At 39.1% G+C, this 19498-nt stretch overlaps 2 protein-coding genes across 9 annotated transcripts in view; one reads left to right on the forward strand and one right to left on the reverse strand.

Moving 5' to 3' along the window:
* The window catches only part of LOC133528823 (unconventional myosin-XVIIIa), a 301706-nt gene that overhangs the window by 250970 nt on the left and 31238 nt on the right, over window positions 1–19498 (forward strand). The gene's annotated exons all lie outside the window — the stretch shown is intronic.
* Window positions 716–3096, reverse strand: LOC133528831 (uncharacterized). Its single transcript, XM_061866314.1, has one exon. It carries the CDS (start codon window positions 2934–2936, stop codon window positions 948–950), a length of 1989 nt encoding a protein of 662 aa, XP_061722298.1. The 5' UTR covers window positions 2937–3096; the 3' UTR covers window positions 716–947.

Here is a 19498-nt window from a genome sequence, read left to right on the forward strand (position 1 = left end):
TTATTATTATTTATAGCCAATAACATACGGAAAAGAAAAAGTATTCGAGCTCCACTGCACATACTGCCAATTAAAAAGGGTATACTCGTAACTACAGAAAAACCGTAAATACCGTAATCAATATTTTCTTTAAACATGGATGGTAGCAGTAGTCTGCCATGATGGCAAATAAAGTTAGTTATGATGGTAATTTATTCGACGGGTAAATAGAGCATGTCGTGTGATTGTGGTGGATTGAATTCCATGATTGTAGCACATTGTATTACCACCACCATTTGAACCAGTATCTACGTATCTTATACCCAGCCTTAGGTAGGGTTGCCACAGTCAAAGTCCGGACATCACCCTAAAATGCCCAATATTTTCTGGACCGTAACTTATCTGCAAACCCACTTTTTGGTTTTCTTCAATTATGCCTGTGTATATAGAAGTGTTTAAAATCTGCTGTACTACAAGTTATCATATGCTGTAGCTACACTATAACGTAAAGCTTTGAGCTGGCTTCTAAACATTGTTTTTTTAGCATTAGAAAGAAGGTACGCGATCGTGACATGTATTTTATAAAAAAAAACACTTTTGAAAACAATTTGCAGCTAATACTTATGTAACAATTAGGTATATAGCATACATTATCTTTCGGTTTCATAATAGTTACTATTTTATAAATAGTGTTTGTGCGAGCGCACATAAGGTTAATAAATTAAGAAAAGAAGCCTTTAGTTTAGGACTTAGCCTTTAATAACTATGTATTACATAGTATAAAAATTGTATAGAAAATAAGGATCGCGGCCGCGTGTGTTCGGTCCGGCGACCTGTGGCGAAATAGAAAGAGCGTCGGCTGCGCCGGTGGCTGGTGGCGGCTTGGCGGGGTTCCTCACCCCCACGCTCGTCTGATGACGTTGTGCGCAGCGGCGCGGACATGCTGGGGGCCCTTGAAAGCCCTGCTTTCAAGAATCATGAAGAAGGCATATACGGTTCAGAGCCCGTCTGACAACTCCTCGCACGGTATCAATATCTGCGACTCGTGGTACTCCGTCTGAGCCAGTATGAAGCTTCAGCACTCTGCCCAGACGCCATAACATTGGGGGTTGATTTTCTTCTTTAATAAGGACTAGGTCTCCCTGCTGCAGATCCCTGGCGCGCGTTCTCCATTTGGAACGTTGCTGCAGCTCCATGACGTACTCGGACTGCCAGCGCTGCCAGAAGTGCTGCCTTATCTGCTCCAGCCGATTGAAGCGGTCCAAGTTGCGAATGTTGGTTTCCGTCAGGTCCGGGGCCGGAAGCGACGTCAGTGGCCTGCCAAGGAGAAAGTGCCCGGGTGTGAGCGCTGCGTAGTCTTTGGGAGAGGAGGAAAGGGGGCAGAGAGGACGACTGTTAAGGACAGCCTCAATTTGAGCAAATAAAGTCGAAAGCTCCTCAAATGTGAGGTGCGTGTTCCCTAAAATGCGCTTAATATGAAATTTTGCTGATTTAATGCCAGCCTCTACATAACCGTTAAAATTAGGAGCGTAAGCCGGGGAGAATTTAAATTCAATGTTATGATCACCTGCAAACTCTAATATAGGGCCAGAATTTTGTTTGAAAAAGGTATTAATCTCCTTGGCAGCGGCAACAAAGTTTTTGCCGTTGTCACAGTAGATTTCTTTTGGCTTACCCCTACGTGAAATGAAGCGGCGCAGGGACAATATGAAGGCGTCCTTAGAAAGTTCACTCACTGCCTCCAAATGTACACATTTAAATCTAAGACATATGAAGAGACATAAATAACATTTTGTTATCTTACAGCCACGGCCTCGCCGATCAGTGATCATAAATGGACCTGCAAAATCGACAGCTATAGTAGAAAATGGGAAGCCGGGAGTGACACGTTGTGATGGCAAATTGCCCATTATATTGGACATTGTTCGGCCATATTGCCGAATACAAATGACACATTTGCGAGCCGTGCGTCGTGCTAAGTCCCTACCCCCAATAGGCCAGAACTGCTCACGCACGGATGCCAACATGAGTTGAGGTCCCGCATGTAAGAGGCGTTTGTGTTCGTAAGTGAAAATTAGTTTTGTGAGTGTGTGTTTGGAACAGAGAAGTATGGGATGTTTTACAGAAAAGTCATATCTGGATTTACCTAGCCTGCCCCCTACTCTCAGGATCCCCTGAGAGTCAACAAATGGAGCTAATGAAGTGAGACGTGATTTAGGGCTTAGTTTTTTGTTATTTACAAGTGTAGGTAAATCTACATGGAATGATTGTTGTTGTGACAGCTTTACCAAAACAGTTAAGGCATTTTCAAGTTCTATTGCACTTAGCGGGCCCTTCAAACATTGCTTTTTGCATTTGATATTGATGAAGCGTAATACATAGGCAATAACCCTTTTAAATTTACTTAATTGCGAGTACTTATGGAAATCTATGAGAGCGTCCCCTTTTTGTTCCACATTAGTCAAAAATGAAGGGTTCGCTGGTTTAAATTCAGGTAAATCATGGGTCATATGGTTAGTATTAAGAACTGGCCAATTTTCCTCGGGTTCTAGAAGAAAGGATGGGCCATGCCACCACAACTGTTGAGACTGTACATGCTGAGGGTCGATCCCGCGAGATGCAAGATCGGCAGGATTCAGAGCTGTGGGGACATGGCGCCACTCCGAGCTCCCGGTGAGCTCTTGAATAGCTGCGACACGGTTTGCGACGTACGTTTTTAATTTTGAGGGACATATATTAATCCATGCTAATACTACACTGGAATCGGACCAGTAAGTACAGCGTGCTATAGGCTTGCGAGACGCTTTGCTTACCGTCGAAGCAAGGCGACTGGCAAGAAGCGCCGCAGCAAGTTCCAATCTCGGTGTAGTCGCAGAACGCGTCGAAGTCACGCGTGATTTAGAGCAAAGCAAATTTACAGTTTGTTTGCCCGAGGGAAAGGTGGCTTTGATGTACATACAAGCGCCATACGCAGCTTGCGAGGCGTCAGAGAAGGAATGAAGTTCAATAAATGAAGGTGAGTCACTGTTATCAAATATGTTCCTGGGCACAGTAAGAAGCTTCAGGTATTTTATGTTATCTATGAAGTGTGCCCAGGCTCGCTGAATTTCAGGGGGCACTTGAGTATCTCAATCCAATTTAAGAGACCAAAGTTTCTGTAAGAGAATTTTGGGTTTGACAGTACACAAGGTCAAAAGGCCCAAAGGGTCGAATATCTTAAATGTCGTGGACAAAATAGACCGTTTAGTTACTTTATCAGGTGAAGCACTACTATCGTCAATATTAAAATGAAGTGTGTCTTGCGTAGGATTCCATAATAATCCTAGCGTATGAAGTGATTGACTCAATACAAGACTGTCATTTTGTATATTTTCTAATTCAGAATTAATCAGAAGTTGAGAGTTTGACCTATATTTTCGCAAGTTAAAGCAACCCCGAGACAGCGAATTAGATACGGCTTGTTTAATATTAAGTAAGTCAGACTCTTCATCAGCTCCGGTAAGTAAATCATCACAATAGAAGTCGTTTTGGATTATCGTTTTGATAGATGAATCAGCTGAGTCCTCACCGAGCTGCTACAAGCATCTGGCTGCCAAGAAACTGGCACTAGAGAAACCGTAAGTCACAGTATTAAGTCTAAGCGTTTTAATAGGAAGAGATTCATTTTCACGCCAAAGAATCAACTGAAGGTCGCGATCTAGCTCGTTCATAACGATTTGTCTGTATTGCTTTTCTATATCACCTGACAAAACGTACCTATAGTGACGAAATCTCAATAAAATGTTGAACAAAGAATCTTGTATATTTGGCCCCACAATTTGAAGGTCGTTTATAGAGTAACCTGACTTCGTGCGCATGGACGCGTCATATACTACGCGCAATTTAGTAGATTCACTCGAGCTCTTTAACACAGAGTGGTGGGGCACAAAAAATGAGGTGTGAGGCCTTTCTACGATAGAGTCAGAAAGATGCCCAAGATCGCGGTATTCCTGCAAGAAATCAGAGTACATTTTCTTATGTTCCAGGTTTTGGTTAAGACGTTTTTCTAAGCTAAGAAAGCGCCTTTTTGCAAGGAAGTAAGAGTCGCCTAAACAGTCAGGCGTGTCAATAAGGGGCAATCTAACACAAAATTGACCATTTTCTAATCGAGTTGTGTTCTGAATAAAGTGCGATTCACTTTCGGTTAAAATAGGCTTGGATTCATGATGCTTGGGAAAGTCTTCGTACTCCCAGAACTTTTGAAGCTGTGAGTTTAAGTCAGTGTCGCTCTGTGTGGCCACAAAATTGCACGAAATCGTTTTATTTAGAGGCTTGCCCTTAGTTGGCATGCGGCCTCCTATTAGCCAACCTAACTCGGAGTTGTAAAGAGTGGGAAGATTGTTCCCTAGAGGGCGCTTCTCTGTGCCGATGATAGCCCAGAAAACTTCAGCACCCAATAAGACGTCAATTTGTGAAGGCTGATTAAATGTCGGATCTGCTAATTTGATTGATGATGGTATATTAAGATGGTTCACAGAAATGAAGTTCTCAGGAAGACGTTGAGTTATACGAGGAAGTACTACAAAGTCGAGATCGCAAACGAATGCACTCTGCCTTGATTTTATAAGAGCAGAACAGCGTTCTGGAATGATGTTAATAGGGATGTCCATGACGGCCGTGATGTTGTCATTGGAACGATGAGAAGTCAGCTGAAGACGCTGTCTTAAGTCATTAGTCATCATACAGCTCATACTACCATTGTCAATCAGTGCCCTCACTGTTTCTACTTTATTCGTCTGCGGGTTAACAATATTTATTATTGCAGTACATAGCAAAACCGCAGACGAGGATACTGCTGACATAACAATTGAAGAAGAGGAAGAGCTCTCAGCACCACCGTTGTTGTCACCAGAAGGGCTAACAGAAGCTGGCGATGTGGGTGTGTTAGTGGTGTGTTTGTGTAGGCATGTGTTATGACGCCTCTTACATACGCGACATCCTCCCAGTCGACAGCGCGCCGTGTCGTGGTCGGGGCGCAAGCAGTTGAAGCAGAGCTTGAGCTTTGCAGCCTGGGCCCATTTTTCGTCGGTCGTCAGACTGCTGAAGACCTTGCAATCGAAGATACGATGCTTCCCCTGGCACACGACGCACGGCCGCGGTGTCTTTTCGATAGCTGAAATGGCAAATGATTTACTTTGAGGCATTTCTGATTTTAATTGAGGCTTAACTTGTTTATCTCTTTTTGATCTATACAAAGTTTCCAAAACATCAGCTCGAGATTTCAAAAATTTTTTGAATTTATTTAATGAGGGTAATTCGACTAAATTATTGCGATATTCTTCCCATTTTGTACGAGTAGCTTGGTCCAACTTCGTTGTTAACATATGTATGATGATGGTGTCCCACTGATCAGTAGGCTGGCCGAGCGTCTTTAACGCCCGCAAGTTTTTGGTCACATGATCACTAAGATACCTAAGTGCCTTATCGGATTCGCGCTGCAAAGGTTCGATGCTAAATAAAGAATTAAGATGATTAGTAATAAGTTGACGATTATTATTATATCGTTCGCACAAAAGGTCCCATGCTTCAGAATAATTATCAGCTGATACTTCTAAATTTGAAATGACGCGCGCTGCTTCTCCTTCAAGGTATGATGTTAAGTAGTGAAACTTATGTATAGCCTTAATTCGGTCATTTTTATGAATAAGAGACTCGTAGGTGTCACGGAATTCAAGCCATTTAAAGAAGGTGCCATCGAATTTATGTATTTGAATTAATGGCAATTTAAAACCCAAAGAGTCGTGATCATGACAGCGGTGTGAGTTGGAATTTGATGATGAATCTTGATCGGCGTCATGAAAGGTCTCCTTAGGTTTACATACCTCAATGATAGATTGGGCTGTCGCTATGGCAAGATGAAGACTTTCCTCCATACTGTCCCTTTCGGCAAGTTCATCCGCGAGGTTGCCTTCATTCAGGACCTCTATACGAGTTTGCATGACCTCAAATCTGTTGCTAAGGTCTAAGAATTTATTCAACTTTAAAGTTAATTCATTGATTTGAATAGAAGTCAATGCGGCATCTCTGTCAAAATTATCCAAAAACCGAGTAAATTTGGTTATCTGTCCCTTTATAGAACTCCGTTTGACCTTGAGAACGTCTAAGGATTCCGTCGTTAAATGCGGTATCGTAAGGGACAGTGGTGAAGCCGATTTAGTGTCTTTCGACATGTTCTAAATGTAATTATATACGTCAAACAATAAAAATATGCAATCAATGAAGTAACTTATATTACGGCAATAAAATAAGTAAACAAGTTGAACAAATTACCGTTAAAATATTAAGATAACTAAAATTGCAAAAACGGCTTACGCTCCTTATTGTTATCCCGCTGTGGAATGCGGCCGACTAGGAGACGGCGGAGCACTGCGCCGGTTGCGCACGCGCTGGATGCACTTCAGAGCCTCGACGCGGGTTCGTTCCCGGGGCAGTAAATTACTGAAATGCGTATAAATAAAATATTGACTATGCGAGCGTAAGCATGAAGTGAAGTGCGAAGCAGGGATTTGTGCAATTGAAATAAGGGAAAATAAGACGTAAGGCTTTATTTTATGCTTTATAATTAAAGGGGCATGAAAAGGTATGCTAGAAGACGGTGTAGAATTGGCAGGCAGACAGTAGGTATTTAGATAAGACGTATAAGGAGAATATTTGCGCAAAATAAATAAATGGGCAAGCAGATCACTACGTAGGATGCAATAAATCGGTATTAAATTGTCGGATGCTGTAAGAGAATACAGATTAATCACGATGTAGCTACTTTTCAAAGAAGAGCTGCCATTAAGCACATGTGGCGGTGCAAACAGCTTAAGAAGCAAAGTAGCGTTTTATGCAAAGAAAAACAATTGACAAGATGCGTTTATAGGATTATATTACGATTACGATGATCGAAGAAGATGAATAAGATGGTCATAAATGATGCAAGAAGGACGTACTAAGTTCACACACGTTATGATGAAGTGCTATCGTCTTTATATGCTCAAATTGAGAGGGAATAAAAGAAGGAAAATGATGGGTAAGCTCACGGCACTCTCCTTGTAAAGATGTTCCAAGCGTACGGCGCAGTGTCCACCGTCCGGCCGACCTTTGCACCTAGACGCCGCGTCTCCGGCGCACGAATTTCTTCTCAAATCGTTGCTAACTCGTCCAGGTTCCCGTCGTAATCTTGACCGCTGTAGTTCTTCGCGCGATTGACGAGCTTCGGGACAGCTAGGCAGGAAGATTCTTGGCTTGGGGGTCCACAGTTCGGTCGGCGACACGTGGGCGTTTCGCGGCGCGAGTTACGTTTCCGCTTGGCGTTTTTGATGTCCGTGCCCACCCGGGGGCGCCAAATTATGTGCGAGCGCACATAAGGTTAATAAATTAAGAAAAGAAGCCTTTAGTTTAGGACTTAGCCTTTAATAACTATGTATTACATAGTATAAAAATTGTATAGAAAATAAGGATCGCGGCCGCGTGTGTTCGGTCCGGCGACCTGTGGCGAAATAGAAAGAGCGTCAGCTGCGCCGGTGGCTGGTGGCGGCTTGGCGGGGTTCCTCACCCCCACGCTCGTCTGATGACGTTGTGCGCAGCGGCGCGGACAGTGTTTTTCAAGATACATCCCCTCCATACATCCCATCTGTTTACCCTTTTTCTAACGCTAAAAAAACGAAGTCGCGAAAAAAAATCTGCTGTCTCATACATTTTGGTGAATAACATGTCAATGTTTTCAATGGAACAGCTGATTTCTTTTCGAGATTTCGGGGTTGGCCCCATAGTAAAAGTTGTTTAGTATGAGCCACATATTCACCCCTCAGCATATGGTCAGTGGTCACACACACACACACACACACACACACATAACATTTCATCCTGTAGATAATAAAGGAACTAATACTCTTAATTAATATTGTTTGATTCAAGTATGGCTCATGTAAGTCATTATGATTTAGTAATTGCTTGCTATCGATATCGATAACACTTTAGTCGATATTTAATTAATCACTAACACTGGTACTTGTACGTTTTGTTCCCGAAACCCGAGCAATGACTAACCACTTTCATATATGTATTACATATTAGTCATTAGCTTATGTATGTAGTGTGGCCTAAATAACAAGAACCATAAGTCTACATAGTCATAAAACAAATATTTCTACTGATAAAATGAACTACATATGAATATTAAGACAAAATGTTTCGAGAAAATTTGTCTGCGACTGCGTAGTGCCTGCATAATACAAATGTGGTTTACGTGCGTACGTCACCCTAATGTGCTGTGACTAAATACTAAGACAAACAAGATAAAAATACGTTCTTGAATGGGTTGTTTTAAACGTAGCTACACAGTATATTCTTGAATGAATCTTGTTGCAATTAAGCTTACGTACGTACACTGTATTATTGTTGAATCTTGTAGCAATTGGACGACCGGTGCGTAGAATCCCGGTAGGGGCATTTATTTATGTGATGGACACAGATATGTATTTGTTCCTGAGTCATGGGTGTTTTCTAATGTATAGTATGTATTGATCTATACATATAAGTAACACGTATGTATATCGTCACCTAGTACCCTTAGTATAGGCTTTGCTTAGTTTGGAGCTTGGTCGATCTGTGTAAGATTGACCCCATATATCTATATATTATTTAATTAAGTTTTCTGTACAAAAGAACGTTTTAGATTGTCGCCGTTGTTTTGTTATACGTTACAAATGTAGTTAAGAGGAAAGTTGACGAGAAGCGTACATACAAACGTATGTACAATTGTAGAGTCGCCATGAGATATATCAGAGCGGCCGGTTTTTAAAAAATATCTGGAGTCTAACGCTTTTACAATAGATAACAGAAGAGGCGTGTTCAGATATTTGAGAGCGTCTTGGCGGCCCCGATATATCTGATGACGTAGGGGCTTCCATTTTTCTCGCTCTTACATTTCAAAACATCGAGATGTATCCAACGCAGGGATCGGAAACCGGTATTTTTTGTATGGGAACGAAAACGGTATTTTTTCGTTCTTTGTTAATTATTCCCTTTCTAATTGGGCAATCTAATAATACGAAGTCGTTATCTAAAAACACAACCGAGTCCTATATTTAGAGTATAAAATAAACCGAAATATATGTTTATTTCAAAGTTTTTCCAAAAAACCGGTTCCGATCCCTGATCCAACGAGCTAAGTACATCAAAACTATCAAAAGCAGGTACATTGAATTGGTCGATATCCAGACAGGAATATGAGGACTACTCAACAAAATCAAGTTAACTTACGTATCTACGTATTTGTAAGAAAGGGATAAAGCAAAAATTAACATAGTGAGGCTTGTAAAGTTATATGAATGAGTTAAATATAATGCTACTCTTAAACTTCCTTAGACAAAATGTAACAAATTATAATCGACGAACGTCTAATTTTTACCGCGTAAAAAGCCGGCGAGTTCCTAGTAGTTGCATGCAGCATCGTTACATGGTCTGCGGTGAGCCGCTGGTTATGCGATAGCCGATAAGCCGATCTTCCGGCACACCTGCCAGGGCTATCTCTTTCCATGGCTTTTGTGGGCAGATTCAAACGTGATTGTTTCGCAATTTCGTTGCAATACTCGTTATGCGTCTGTTTTCAATTCAAATGCAATAGTAACTCAATAGTCCGTTTTGTATATATCGATCTATCGAATGCTAAATAATCGCTATATAATCACAGCGTCGTCAGCATCCGAGAATCTGATAAGAAATGTTCTAGTATTGTAGGCATTTCTTGTATCACCTATGCCTGTATATACTTTTTAATAACGGTTTTTTTTCTTATAAACAAGAATATTAAAATAACACTGGTGGCCGATTCAGAGAAATAACCGATTTTTGCAGTTATCCCCTTGCGACTTGGAGGATTTAACAACTGGAGACTGTAATTTTGTGTACAGAACTGTGTACCGACTTTTGCGCGGGAGGGGCACGTCAAGTGTATGGGTATTTGTACGTACAAATAATACAAATAGATATGACCATTGGCCGAGGTTTTCGACAGAGGGGTAAGCTCTTAATGGTGACTCCAAGCCTTAAGATTATTTGAAAAACGTTTTACGTAAAATAAATAGCCAGGAAAACAGAATATCAATCCCATGTTTTTTTAACTCCCGTTACTCCTAAAGAATGCTTCTCAGTTAGCCCTGAGAACTATAGATACATTATGTATGAAATGGTGTGATTTAACAGGCTAATGCAGAGATATTGCACATATTAAACATTTGTATTGTTTTCTATCTAGATGCCATTGTTTTCTATTCACTCACCTGTAGAAACAACTTGATACTCAATCACTGTAATAGATATTTCTGTATGAATTTTATTTTTTCAAAGTGTACATCCACTCAATATTTTATACGTTTGGCTCCTTTATGCCCAAAAACGTTACCATTAATGATACACACAACTTTTTTTACAGTACATATGTAAAGTAGCAACTTTATCACACTATTTAGCACATTACAAAACTATGATCGAAATTTTAAATGGCCATATGTATCTACTGTAAAACGTTGTAGTTTATATAGCAGAATAGGTAATTCACAACTTTTATCGATTTAAAGCACTCCCTTCGGTCGTGTTTTAATTTATCGCCACTCGTTGCAAATTTCCTATTTTTCGCACCTGTATCGTAATTGTAATGTACTATTCTGATATAATTGTAATATGTATATTTACTTACAAGGAGGACCCAAATCCAATTGCTTTCAAACTGTAATGTTTAACCTATTAAATATAAAATAAAATTATTTAATCATAAAACCCCATTCAGACGGTTCCAGAACTTGCAAGTGATATTCGATACATTGCTAACTACAGAGTACAATGAATTCAGACGATCGAAAAATACCGCAACGTAACGAAATTCGCATGGAAGTTCGTGAACCGACTAAAATAGGGCCTTTGAAGTGGTAAGGTTCCTTAGGCTCTTTCTACAGCCTCTGACCAATTTGATTACTTAATTTACTACCAGTTGCCAGCCCTGTTGGTTCAATCTTAGAGATTAAAGACCACTTTCTTTGCTATACTAGTTTTTAACCCTGCGGCGATAGAGCGGGTCCCTTTACCAAGATATAATCGATTTCAGATTAAACTTAAATTGTATATTTTGCTTCGTTTTAATACCGACAATTTAGTCGTTTAGTCTAACAGCTTGCTTAAAAATTTCTTAGATGCAATAGATACACAATTTTCACAAAAATAATCACATGTGACCACCACTACAGTGTACATATGTGTTTTGTGAAAAGGTGCGAAGTAACCGGTAGGTAAAGTGTCAGTTTTCGTTGTTAAAATGAATTATCTATCAGCGAAAGTGGAGGTAGTAAAATGGCGATATCATAACCATGTTGAATAGGCAGCGTAAAGAGGGTTTGTGCAAAAAAGAATGTCATATTGAACCCCTGACCCTTTACCCTAATCATTCAACATTCATCATGTCAAAATCACGATACAGGCTTAGGTTTGTCGCGGTACCTATCTGTCTTTTCACTTCATGTGTTAGTTTTTAAATCCAAAGACTATTCGTGACCTAGTAGCAGGCATTCCTACCGCGAGAGCCGATAACACATAGTCGTAAGAGATTATCGGCTCTGACTGCATACGTAACGCATTCTTCCACGCATTCTGCCATTGCGAAACGTTGCGGATGTTCAAAACATAACGTGAGCACATCAATTATTTAGATCAAAAATGCCACCGTGCGTTCATCTTTGGTCGTCTTTTGCTACTTTTAGTCTACAGAAAGTTAAGAAATCGTTCATGGGAAACTGTGTAACATTTTATAACAAAGTACCCTTAGAGGCATGTATCCTGCCCTATACTAATTTCAAGAAATACGTCCAAAATGCACTTCTCAAAAAGGGATACTATAAAATAGATGACTACTTGGGAGACAAGGAACCATGGCCAAGTATCCAGTCTCAAAAGCTGTAATAGTTTTGCTTGCAGTGTCCCGGAGAGGCATAGGGCGCTGTTGTTTCTATCTGTTCAACCTTATGTATTTATGTTTGTTATGTTTAGTTATTTTGATGATGGCATTGACTTATTAGATACATAGGAGTTATGTATTCTGTAAAACTAGTTTTAAGATTGTTAGCTTAACAGTCTCTTGACGTGAAACATGTATTTCATACACTTTTTATTTTCTTATTCTTTGACACTTGGAGTGCCTTTACACCTCCAAACCTCCAAATCGTATTAATGTCATTATTATTGTGTATTATTACTTTCTCAGACCGTGGGGACCTTATACATCTCCAAACTTAATGTATTAACCGTGGAAACTATACGTCTCTGTAATATTGTATAATATTCTTGACTTGGTACATACTAGTTATGTATTCTGTAGCATTCGTTTATGAGACTGCTAGCTTAACAGTCCAGACGCGATTTATTCATTTAGTATTCATTTTATTTTGACACTTAGAGAGATTTTAAATAAAAATAAGAATTGTTTATTTCGGACCATTAAAAAATCCATAGCGCTTTTAGTAAAAAATCTTAATATTTATCTTATTATCTATTTTAATCAACTACAAACGAATCCATTACACTTTACACCTCCAAATCTTATTAGTATTAGTACTCTGACATTGGGGACCTTTTACATCTCCAGATTTAATGTATTTTTAACCATAGAGACTATACATCTCTATTGTATTGTAGTAATTATTTATTTTAAGATTATTATAATGTAATGTTTACCCAGGTATTGGCTGTTGTATTTATAAATGTTGTTATTTTCATGTTACTATATGATGTTATTATAAATGTTTTATTGACTTGTAAATGAGCCCTTGAGGCCTACTTGCAGAATAAATTTTTGAATTTTGCTATTCCGATTTTAGGGTGACATTCGTTTGTAACTGAAGTTGCATTAGTGTTACACTAGGGTCTTTTGAGCGTCGGTGTCTAGTCAGCGCTATGGAAAATGGCGTCACTGCGCAGTTGCGCCCACATTGCGTTGTCGAGCAGCAGTCATAGAGTTGTCTAGACGACGACGCTCAGGAGACCCTAGGATTACTGCTGTGGTGTTGACAAGCGTTACAAATCACTATATGTACATTGAAATGGGGATTTATTTATTTTATTTTCTTTCCTTTTTTTACTGTAATACTTGGCAATGCATACTGTACTAAAGACGTTTCATTACTTTTAGGATTAATGTTATTGGCTATGTGACAAACGTCGATCACTGAAGCCAATGACCTCTTGGCTAGAAAATAATGGGTGAATCTCTTAACCGGTTATGCGCTGAGATAAAATGATAGAATGTTATTAACGTTTAACTAAGCTAAGATTGAAATGGCAATCGTGATTAAAATTGCAGTACTCACTGGAACGGACTGAGGTTCATTTTTATTATTGAATCATAAAAATAATATGAAACACCTATTTAGGAGGGATTTAAATATTCTCGGGCAGAGTTGTACGGTTAGAGCCGGTGTAGCTTTATTTGGCGTTCATAAACGCATTGTAGGCTCCTACATTTGAACATCCCGTTTTCTGCGGGTAAGGTTTTCCCGTCCCGTTTTAATAGTATGCGTGCAGTATCCCGCAAACAAAATGCTCGCGTGAATGTTACTATATTAGCCCGTATACTACTAAACCGGGATCCTACAGAAAACCGTACCCGCTATAAAACTGGATATTGAGTAGATAGTATGAGAGGAAAGAGCCAGAACAGCTAACATGTCTACTTGAAAAATAAACTATCTCTATCTTTATGAAACAAGTACTGAGGGCCTACCGCGATCACCGAAGTTCGTAAATTGCGGGCATCTTTCTTTGTCACTCTAATTACGCCTTAATTACATACTACGGGGTAGGGTAGACCCTCTGTAGCCGGATTTTAGTAACTTTGAATAGTAGTTTATGTGACTGCTACGTTGTGAAAGACATTAAAATACGAGTGTGGGTAACTATCATAATAGTAAGGACCGTTTATAAGATAGCGGTTAAATTATAATGCTAACCTTCCTTAATGAGCATCGTTAAATGAATTTATAGTGTTGTTAATATTTAGTTCTTTCCAGTATTGTCCAGGCAAAAAATTGCAAACTCCACTACATCAGCTGTCGTTTCATAAAACACAAACTGGCTAAATGGATGACAAAAATGGATTAACAAGACCAGTTGACAGGTGCATGCTGCTTGGTGTATTTTAGACACATACGAATTTCAAGTCCATAGATAGTCCATAAACTCCATAAATATAATTTTGAGGCAAAAATATTGTTAGATATACGAGAGTTATATGGTTCGATTAAGGACTTAGGCAAACCAACGGTCTCAACACACACAACTCTCTCACACAAGTCGGACACAAGGCTCTGAAACCGGTTAAATTTTCAAACCGTTATTATGTGCTTAGCGCAAAACCTTTTAATTTCGGGTTCGTTCGTAAAACCGTTATTTTTAAACCGGTTTTCAGGTGAACATTTCCATAAAGCTCTTGCCATATTAACCGGTTTAGAACAATAAAAACTGGTTTCTTCATATGTGGGTGTCTTTGTTTACGCGGAACACCACCAGGCCGGCCAGCCGTCTCGTCGTTCGTCGAATAAACCGGTTTCTTTAGGTTACTATAAAGTCCTTAAAGCGCTGGCGTTCTTATAAAGGTTCGGAGTAGGTAAACACAAATTAAACCGGTATTTACCACTATTTTCTTAAACCGGTTCCGAGCCTTCAACATTTCGATACTCTTTCTTTTACAAGCTTTTATTGAACTTGCCCTGTTAGTATGTAGTGTATGTAATGTGGGTACAATCTTGAAAGCTAAATTTGACCCATTTCCAGGGGGGCGATTTTTGTATTTCGAGCGCCCGATTTCGTCACTCTAAAATCTGTAGAAAACCGCGAAATGATATTTTTGAAGTAGGAGCGATAGAAATTGGGAATCCAGTGGAATTTACCACTCGTTTTCAATTCTATTCGTAAAATTTAAATGCCTAGTAGTGGAGATATTATTAAAGGGAGAACACGAAATCGAGCGATCGATATTCAAAAATCGGCCCCCAGATTTCCGAATGAGCTGAAAATTTGCATACATATGTATCTCGCGTGACAATGCAATATAATGGTACCATCGAGCTAATCCCATGATGGAGACGGGAGGTGGCCATAGGAACTCTGTGATTAAACAACCTAACTGCGTTTGGCCTGTGGTAAGAAAAGTACAATCAGCGATAAAAGCTTGTACCAAAAATGAACAATTTCCCAAAAACTTATTAGACATTAGATTTGCTACTTAAGTATACCATAATCGTTTCGAATATAAATATTTTGTAAACATTGTTTATGATAATGAACAGGTAGTGTAACAACAAGTAATTATGTCATAAAGTACCTATCAACACAATACACAGGCCAATTCGAACCTACACTGACATCAGAATAATATTCGTTTATCGTGCGTCTCGCCCGCGTCAATACATAATGAATGACATCAATTAGATGTCATTCTGATATGAGTGTACGTTCGAATTGGCCTGTTACTTTACTGGCATAGGATTGTTTATAAACAGCTATTACATATTACGTTACCTGATCTTATATGATATGAATGATATAACGGACCGCAACCCGCTTTGTTGCATGTTTAAAATCAATATAAACTTATTCTGTATTGTATATACGCGTATATTTTATAACTGACAGTACATTAGGTGCACGATCCGTAGTTTCAGATGTAATTCCAATCATTAACAAAGCTCGGGGATGAGATCGTACCAAAGAACCAGTATAAGGACTCTCCGATTTCGCATGGTTACTACGGAACACAAACTCACGTTACACTCGTCTCGTCATGAGACTTGAACATATGCGTTCGTGCAACAAAATAGGAATATACGGCCATAATGCGCACGCGACGTAGCGCTCCGCCGGACATCTCGAACGGCTCGATTTCTGCTTTCAAGTCACAGAGGCTCTGGTGTTTCCAAGGAATGTGATTTAATGCGAGATTCGATAATTGAATTGCAGAAAAACGGTTTAACGCGCAAAGCGTGTGATGCGTGCAGAAATTGTTGTTTGTCGATATCGATGTTTCTAGGCTTGTGTGTGAAAAGGTAAGCTTAGGTAGAGCTGTCATAATACATGGATACGTTAATAAGAGGTTTATACGAAAGAGGTGCTGAACACCTACATTAACTAGATACTAGAGAATAAAATCGAACACATACACAAGGGAAATTATAAATAAATTTGCCAATTTTAAGGACGTCTTCTGACAAGATTATTAATGTCCAAGTATTTTCAAAATTGTTTGCAGCTGCGGAGCTTCTAAGTTCCTTCTAATGTTTAAATCCCTATGTCTTAATCATGACGCCACAATTGCATCTTCTGCACTGTAACTGCTCATACGCAAGATAAAGTTCATATGAAGCTAATCGAATTATATCATAGCGTGATTGCCATCGCGGGTCGCGGGTCAAGCGCTTGCGTGTGAGCCATGGGAATTGAAAGTGCTAAGTTACTTTCGTCAAATGTCAGGTCGCAATTAACGCTTGCATTCAGTACAAATGTGGCACTCCACTGCGCATCTAATAACCAAAATTCGTTTCAAGCTCAACCAATATTTTTTTAAACTTATTGACCGACCGACAAACTGACTTACCGTTTATTTATTTGAAGCGATAAAGTTGCTATTTTAGGAGTTTTTCTTTGCTTTCGACTGTACCGGTGTCTGAAATGAAATCTTGTTTTTGACCCACCGATCTAAGACTTTAATGCAATTATATGTCACAATAAAACCATTACCTACTGATTCTTCATGAATAATGATGATTGATGATGAAGACCGAACTTAGCAAGAAAATTAAACAACGCAACTATACCTATGGTATTAGATTAAATAGTCTTTATAAGATGTATAGTCAAAGTTGGATAGCAATAAAAATTGTCAAAATCTTGATAGAATAATTATACAAATGATTTGACACCAAATAGATGTATTAAAACCGGAACATTCCTAACGTAAGGTGACTGTGGGCAAGACCGGCATACTTTATTTATTTTTTACATTGGAGTATTCTACGAGGGTCATGCCAAAAGAAGTTAGATACTCTATGGTCATTTGATCGATACTGGCCAGTTATACACCATTGTAAAGGTAGGTTATTTGCTAATAAATTCAAATATGGAACACTCGGAAAATGTTAGGATTCCTTTTTTAATTATTTTTTTTCTGGGTAATTTTGGAGGGAAATTTTCGCAACAATGGAGCTCACTCGACGTGATTTTCGTGTTATGATTTATTATGATTTTAAAAAAGGTTTAAAACCTCAAGAGTGTTTTGAACTTTTAGTTTCAACTTTTGGCGAGTCTGCTTGTTCACGTGCAACTGTTTTTAATTGGTTTGCTGAATTTAAAAGGGGACGAGAGACCTTTGAAGATGAGGCGAAGACCGGACGGCCGCCAACCGCAGTCACTCAAGAAAACGTACAGGCTGTGGAAAAAAATGTTCGTGCGAACCGACGAATTACATATGCAGAGCTCGAGCGTGAGCTGGGTATTGGATCAGCAGCATTGCAAACTATAATTCATTATCATCTGGCCCTTCATAAGCGTTGTTCAAGATGGGTGCCGCACAAACTCACCGATTTGCAAAAAGACCGCCGCGTAGATTGGTGCAAATTTATGATAGATAAATTCGACGCTGGCGAGAAAAAAAATGTATATGATATACTTACAGGTGACGAAACATGGCTATATAACTACGACCCCGAAACAAAGCGGCAGTCCACAGTATGGTGTTTTGAAGATGAGCCGACGCCAACAAAATGTCGCCGAACCCGAAGTACACAAAAACAAATGATTGCCTCATTTTTCTGCAAGACGGGACATATTGCTACGATAGTGCTAGAAGATCAAAGGACAGTCAACTCTGAATGGTATGTGACAGTTTGTGCCCCCAGAGTACTGTCAGCTTGGTGTGACAAGCGGCCGAAATCGGGAACTCAGCACCTGCTCTGGCACCATGACAACGCTGCCCCTCACACTTCTGCTAGAACACTTGACTATTTCAGCTCAAAAAACGTGACTATCTTGCCCCACCCGCCATATTCCCCCGACCTAGCCCCTTGCGATTTTTACTTATTTCCCAAAATTAAAGAAAAATTAAAAGGAAGGCGATTTGAGAACAAAGAAGATGCCCTGGCTGCGTATAATTATGAAATTTCTGAGGTATCTAAAGAAGAGTGGTCATCGGTATTTTCTAAGTGGTTTAGACGGATGGAAAAGTGTATACGTGTTCACGGTGACTACTTCGAAAAAATAGATAGCTGTAATAAAGAATAAAGTCGGTAACTTTTGAGTATCTAATTTCTTTTGGCATGACCCTCGTAGCTCCGTTAATTATTCACTTACGTGACCGCTTGTAATCACATACGATGAAGAATGTCATAAATAATAGTAAGGCTATAGTGACAGATCATTATAATCATAAATTAAGCAAAAACAATAGTATTTTTAAAAATTCGGCGAGTAGACGGACTTCCCGTGTAGTTTAAGGTAAGTCCGTCTAGTAACGATATCAGCCATACTATGGGTACTTATGTGTTCGTATTCGAATCCTTACAAAGAACGAAACAAGACAATGAAAAGTGTACTCTAAACTTGTTAATATAGGGTTTAGATTCGAAATAAACACAATTTTTCTTATTAAAAGGTAAGTCCGGCATATATTACGTAAATGGGGTGGTAAACCTTTTTTGGAAAATAATTATACGTACTTATTTTTTGGACTTCTCAAATAAAATACTAATAGTCGTGTTAAATTTACTCGTTGTTTTAAATTTACGGAAATCAAAGAGGGTTACATAAATAAACTCATAGTAGTAGCAATTTTAAACTACGAACACCGTTTAAGTTTAAATCAAATAGTGATTGGCAAATCAAACTCCAGAACACAAGTAGGTACCCTACATACGTAAATTTTCAGGATAAGTAAGGCGAAGAACCCACGTCACATAGCGGCGTGGCACGCGCGGTATAGCGTTGGCGTGGCGCGTAACCTTGTATCACGGTGTAGGCAAAACGCCTAAACTACGATAAGTACAATAAATGTTCCGAAATAAAAAATACGTACGGACTGATATGGCTGCAATGATTTTAATCTTCAAAACTGTCAAGAAAACATGACTGTACAACCGTATTCTAAAATTAAAGAGGAGTAAAAAGGGTAATAATATGTGTCATAGGTATAATAATATAACATATGAAGGCGATGATCATCCGAATCCCGGTAGGGGCATTTGCTTGTATAATCTACACAGATATTTGTTCCTCCAGTCATGTTTGTTTTTTATGTATTTATCTATATTAGTTTATATATGTCGTCGCCTAGCACCAATAGTAAAAGCTAAGCTATGCTTAGTTTGCGGCCATTATTTATTTACTTAATAGGTATTTTTTTATTTGTATTTTCGGTTACATAGTGCTGAGGATGAAGAACACATTTCTTTAGTAGTATCGA

Source organism: Cydia pomonella, chromosome 20, assembly GCF_033807575.1.
Source record: "Cydia pomonella isolate Wapato2018A chromosome 20, ilCydPomo1, whole genome shotgun sequence".
Lineage (NCBI taxonomy): Eukaryota > Metazoa > Arthropoda > Insecta > Lepidoptera > Tortricidae > Cydia > Cydia pomonella.

What these genes read in the sequence shown, in the direction of transcription:
- LOC133528831 (XM_061866314.1), bottom strand. Translation starts at nt 2,936, where the DNA reads ATGTACATCAAAGCCACCTTTCCCTCGGGCAAACAAACTGTAAATTTG.